The sequence below is a fragment of the Chrysochloris asiatica genome, unplaced genomic scaffold (genome assembly GCF_000296735.1).
Source record: "Chrysochloris asiatica unplaced genomic scaffold, ChrAsi1.0 scaffold00054, whole genome shotgun sequence".
Taxonomy (NCBI): Eukaryota; Metazoa; Chordata; class Mammalia; order Afrosoricida; family Chrysochloridae; genus Chrysochloris; species Chrysochloris asiatica.
Window position 1 is genome coordinate 4252536 of NW_006408572.1, and position 6272 is coordinate 4258807.

General features: G+C 42.2%; 1 protein-coding gene across 1 annotated transcript; it reads right to left on the reverse strand.

Annotated features, from left to right (window-relative positions):
• Nucleotides 1–2632: 2632 nt before the first annotated feature.
• Nucleotides 2633–3580, reverse strand: LOC102819995 (olfactory receptor 3A1-like). The gene has a single exon (XM_006863254.1). The coding sequence runs from the start codon at nt 3578–3580 to the stop codon at nt 2633–2635; it is 948 nt and encodes a 315-aa protein (XP_006863316.1).
• Nucleotides 3581–6272: the final 2692 nt, after the last annotated feature.

Consider the following 6272-nt stretch of genomic DNA (forward strand, 5'->3'; position numbering starts at 1 on the left):
CCATATTTTCCAACTACTGATCCTTCGTCTTTGCTTCCAATCAACAGTAATGATCAATACATCTTGGTTGCACGTTTGATCAATTTCAGATTGAAGAAGTTGGTAGAATTCTTCTATTTCATTCTCACTGGCTTTAGTGGTTGGTGAGTAAATTTGAATAATAGTGGTATTAACTGGGCTTCCCTGTAGGCTCATGGATATTATCCTATCACAGACAGCATTGTACCTCATGATTGATCTGGATATGTTCTTTTTGATATGAATGCAAAACCATTCCTCTTCAATTTGTCATTTGCAGCATAATAAACCATGTGGTCATCAGATTCAAAATGGCCAATACCAGTCCATTTCAGCAAATGCCTAAGACATCGATATTTATGCATTCCATTTCATTTTTGACAACTTCCAATTTTCCCAGACTCATACTTCGTACAGTCCATGTTCCAATTTTCAATGGATGTTTACAGCTGTTTCTCTTCATTTTGAATTGTGCCCCATCAGCAAATAATGGTCCCGCGGCTTTTCTCCCACAAGCTTTATTCTATTCACATTATCATGTTCAACTCTACTTTAAGGACGCAGCTCTTCCCCAGTCACATTTTGAGTGCCTTCCAACCTGAGGGGCTCATTTTCCGGCACTATATCTGACAGTGTTTCTCTGCTATTCATAAGGTTTCCATTGACTAAATATTCAGAAGTAGTTTGTCTCTCCTTCTTCCTAGTCTGTCTTCGTGTGGAAGCTCAACTGAAACCTGTCCACCTAGGTGACCCTTCTGGTATTTCAAAATATTGGTGGCATAGCTTTCAGAATCACAGCAACTCACAAGTCACCACAGTACAAAAGACTGACAAACGAGTGGTGGCTGTTTGGTGGCCTGATAGGGAAATAAAACTAACTTGAGCTCCAAAACTGTTTTATAAATGCACTAACCATACCTAATCTTAAGGGAATTATATGATCATGAGGGGAAAAGTTAGCAGGAGTATTTTGGCAGGGAGGTACCCAGACTATACTCATCCAAAGAGTCCATCCTTGTGGAACATGAACCCATAAATATTTAAGACTTCTTTCCTAAGCTGCACCTCTACCCACAAAAAGAAAGCTATAATGACTGAAGTTGTAATTTAGGTGCTGTCTTGACAGGACCTACATATTTATTGCCTGTAATGGGATCTTGGTGTGGCGCTGTAGGATCAGCATTGGACTACAAACCACAAGGTAAGCAGTCCAAACCCATCAGCTGCTCCTCGGAAACTCTATGCAGGGTCACTATGAGTCAGAATCGACTTCACAATACTTAAACAACAACAGCGATAATTGAGCAAGCTTCCTTGGAAAACATTAACTATTGTTCCTTCTAAAAGTCATCATGCTTAGTACTAGATAAGCAGTTCTAGACCATCTGTCCTTAGAGTACCAGTGTAGCACTGTAGGACAAGCACTGGATTGCTAACCACAAGGTCAGCAGTTCAAACCTACTAACTGTTCCTAAGAAACACTATACAGGGTCACTATGAGTCAGAACTAACTTGACGGCACTTAATAACAATAGTAACACACCATTTATCCTAGTCCTTGACCCTAGAGACCTCCTGTTTTAGTAATCTTTCTCTAGAGAAAAAGAACCAGTAAAAATGCTGTTGAGTTGGTTCCGACTAATAGCCACCTTGTATAGGGTTTCCAAGGAGTGGCTGGTGGCTTTGAACCACCATCCTTGCTTATCCTTGCTTAACCACAGCCGATTGCTTATCCTATAGGGCCACACTGGGACTCCAAGATTATATGTGTCATTATAGAAAGAGATTGATTTTATTTAATTAATTAATTTATCTTTTAATTGTAGGAATTGGCTCATGTGATTGTGTGGTTGGCAAGTTCAAAGTCTACAAATCAGGTGACAGGCTGGAAGTTCTCACAGTCTTGTGGCCCAATATTGGTTTGTCAGGTAGTCGGGGAATGCTGGCAATCTGTCTGTTTATACTCTGAAAGCAGAATACTTTCTTGGAAACCCTCCCTATGTGCTCACACCTTATTGGATGAGGCCTACCCACATTGTAGAGGGTAATCTGCTTTACTCAAGGCCACCTGATTTCATCTTAATTACATGGGAATATTTCGTAACAACATATAAACTAGTATTTTGACCAAACAACTGGGCACCATAATCTAACCAAGTTGACATATAGGATTAACTATTACACATCCCTTAAGGAACTCTGGTAGCATAGTGGTTATGAGTCGGGCTGCTAATCAGAAGGTCAGCAGTTCAAAACTACCAGAAGTTCTGCATGAGAAAGATGAGGCTTTCTGCTCCCATAAAGATTTACGGCCTCGAAAACCCTGTACAGAGTCACTATGAGTAGGAACCGATTCCCCAGCACATAACCAACTACCACCACCATTACACCTCACTTAGACCAAAAATGGTGATGGGCTACTAATTGCAAAGTTGACAGTTCAAACCCATCAGCCATTCCACAGGAGAAAGATGAGGCTGCCTGCTTCTGTAAAGATTTAGTCTTGGAAACCCCATATAGTGTCTCTATGAGTTGAAACTGAGTTGATGGCAGCAGTAGTGAGTTTCTTTTTTTAAACCAAAAAGAAACATGGAGGAAAGGACAGAAAGCCTCCTCAGGCCAGTGACCGCCTTCCCATGAACACTCGCCAGAGGGCACCCTGCACGTCTGAGTTCCTGAGACTGTAGATAACAGGGTTCAGCATGGGGTTGATGACAGTGTTAAAAATTCCAACAATTTTATCCTTATCTGAGAGCTTGACTGAACCTAACCGCATGTAGTTGAAGATACCTGTCCCATAGAATATAGTGACTACAGTAAGGTGAGAGCCACATGTGGAGAGAGCCTTCTTCCTGCCCTCCACTGAACGGATTCGTAGAACTGCAGCTGCCACGTGGGCATAGGAAGTGACAATGAGAGCCAAGGGGGAGCCTGCCATTATGAACCCCACAGCAAAGAGTAGCAGCTCATTGAGTTGGGTGCTGGAACAGGAGAGCTGGAAGAGCTGTGGGAGGTCACAGTAGAAGTGATTGATAGTATTGGGACCACAGAAGTTGAGTGTGGATATGGCCACAGTGTGGGTCAGTGCATTGCTGAAGGCACAAGCCCAGGACATGGCAACCAGTATTTTTTGTACTACTTGGCTCATGCGTGTACTATAAGTGAGAGGTTGACAGATGGCCAGGAAACGGTCATAGGCCATAGCTGTTAGCAGGAAGCAGTCCACCCCAACCAGGAGATGGAAGAAGAAGAGCTGTGTGAGGCAGGCTCCATAGGGAATTGTACGCTTGTGGGACAAGAGACGACTCAGCATTGAGGGAATAGTGACACTGATGCACCCCACGTCCAGCACTGATAGGTTCCCCAGGAAGAAGTACATGGGGGTGTGGAGTTTGGGCTCCACCAAGATGGCTGCCAGGATGCTGAGGTTGCCCCCGACTGTGACCATGTAGGCAAAGAGGAAGAGCACAAAGACAAGTGGTCGCAACCCTGGTGTTTCCACCAGGCCCAGCAGGATGAACTCAGTAATGGCTGTCCCATTGGCTTCAGAGTTTGGCTGCATGAGTCCCTGCAAGACAAGATCCAGGAAGGTAAAGACTAAATCCTCTCAATTAATTTACTTATTCAGCAAAAAGAAATAGATCTCCTCCTATGTGTCAAACCCTCTGTTAAATTCCTATCTGTTATACATTAGTGTGTCCCCAAAAATATATATATTGAATTCTTAACGCTGCACCTGTGAATGCGACTGCTTAGAAACAGGGGTTTTCTTTTATGTGAGTAATGTCATATTAGAGTAGGGTGGATCCTAAACCGAATCCGTTCTGAGTGATGTCTTATAAAATGGAAAATCAGACATGAAGGGTCACACACAGAGTGAAGACACAATGTGAAAGTCTATCTACAAGCCAAAGAATGCCAATAAATACCCAAGGCTGCTAGAAGCTAAGAGAGACAAGCCAAGATCTCCTAGAGGAGACAGTGCATAGACCTGCTGCCTTCATCAGAATGCAGATTTACAGCATCCACACAGACAATGAACTCCTAATCTTTAAAGACACTCACTTGTAGTGTTTTTGTTATGGTTTGTTGTTGTTGTTAAGTGCCAATGAGTTGGGTTTCAGTCATAGTGACCTTGTATAGGGTTTCCAAGGAGCAACTGGTGAGTTTGAACTGCTGACCTTATGATTCAAATGAACCTTGTGGTTCAGTGCTTATCCTACAGTGTCATACCAGGTAGCCCTAGGAAGCTAAGGCACCCCCTCTCCAAGTAAAGACTTTCCTACTCCTAAGGCCACTCTACTCTTACTGTCTCTCTCACTGCATTTACCTCAATACCGTTCCTTCATTCTCAGCCAGGTGGCTCAATGCCATCACCACCCTAAACCTCCCTCTCGTTCCTAGTTGAAAGAACCTATTTGAGGAGACTATGAAGGAAAAAAACTTCTGCAGGAAATAAGCAAAAAATATACCAGTTTGAATATGACAGAGCAAATCTAGAACTTCTCTCAGAACTCATCCCCATCAAAACTAAGGAGAAGAAAAATAGAAATGGAGAATCTATCTTTAAAAAAACTAGCCAATATCCAGAACGTCTTCTTCCCCACAATCCGGACACTAGATGGAGGGCTTCCGGAAGAGTGGACTCAAACAGGAGCATGGCAAGAAGCAGAAAGACCTCCGTGACTGCTGAAGAAGAGCCCAGGCTCCGCCATGCTGTACAGCTTTCGCTCCAAGGCCTGGCTCTTGCCTCCTGATTACATCACGGAGGGGTCTGGTACGTCCCTCATCATGCAGCTAAAAGAGAGTGGGGTGCAATCCCAGAGTGCGTTGAGGTACGGGAGACCTTCATACTGCTGCTGTTTCTGAGTTTGCCCCCAGTAAGTACTCTCTCATCAGGTCTTGGGTATATCTAATTGGGTTATGTACCAGTATTTGTTAGACAAGGTAAGGTAGACTTGGCACCTGAGAAGTCATCAGTGGAATGTAAATTGATATAACCTCAAAGGATAAAGGACAATGTGTCAATACATTTCAAAATTACAAATATGTTTTTCCTTTTTCCTGGCAATTTCATTTCAGAAAACATATCCAACAGATATATAGTCACATATAAGAAACGATATATGTGTGAGATTTTTGTGGTGGTATTATCTGTAGTAGCAAAAGAATGGAAAATTTCATCATTAGAAGGCAGGTTAAATAAATGATGACACATCCCTACAGAGGGATACTATGCAGTTGTAGGTTTGAGCAAAACAGTTCTTTTTGTGCTGATTTGAAAGAGCTCAAAAGCTATATTATGAATTGCAAATTATAAAATAAAAAGTATACATTGTTTTTCATTAAAAATGAAGAACACACACAAATTTATATGTGACTATAGAGATAAGGAGTCCTGGTGTGGCACTGTGGGTTAATATGCCAGACTGCAAAGCTGTTTAAATTGCAAAGTCGCCGGTTCAAGCTCACCAGCTGCTCCTCAGAAACCCTATACAAGGTCGCTATGGGTCGGAATTGACTCGACGGCACTTAACAACAACAACAACATATAGATAAGTGGAGTCCTGGTCTGGTGCTGTGGGTTAATGTGTCAGAAAGGAAAGCTGTTTGAACTGCAAGATTGATGGTTCAAGTTCACCAGGTGTTCCTCAGAAATAAAACCAAAAACATGGAGGAAAGTGGAAAAAACAAAACAAAACAAAAAAACTTGCCAGAGAAACAATTACTGTCGCAGCAAGCTCTGGGCTCGTAAACCTGTTGGAAGAAGTTTAGTTTCAACTTCAATAAGTAGACTGTGTCTGTACAGCATAAACATTCCTGCTGCACATAAAAGGGTTCCAATATTTCATAAATTTAACATAAATAATAAGAGCAACAGCATAAGAACAATTCAAAATTAGAAAGGGTTGTAACAATAGGTTAAGGAATGCAATGGTTCTGTAAGATAAGCACTGGACTGCTAACCACAAGATTGGAGCTTTGAGCCCACCAGCCACTCTTTGGGAGAAAGTGAGGGTTTCTGCTCCCATAAAGATTTACAGCCTTGGAAATCCTATACTATTAGATTGGTTGATTGGTTGGTTATGTGTTGTGGAGTCATTTCTGACTCATGGCAACCCTGTGTAGAGTTTCCGAGGTTGTCAATCTTTACAGGAGCAGAAAGCATCATCTTTCTCTCATATAACGTCTGATAGATTCCAATTGCTGAACTTGCATTTAGCAGCCCAGCACATAACCCACTATACTGCCCA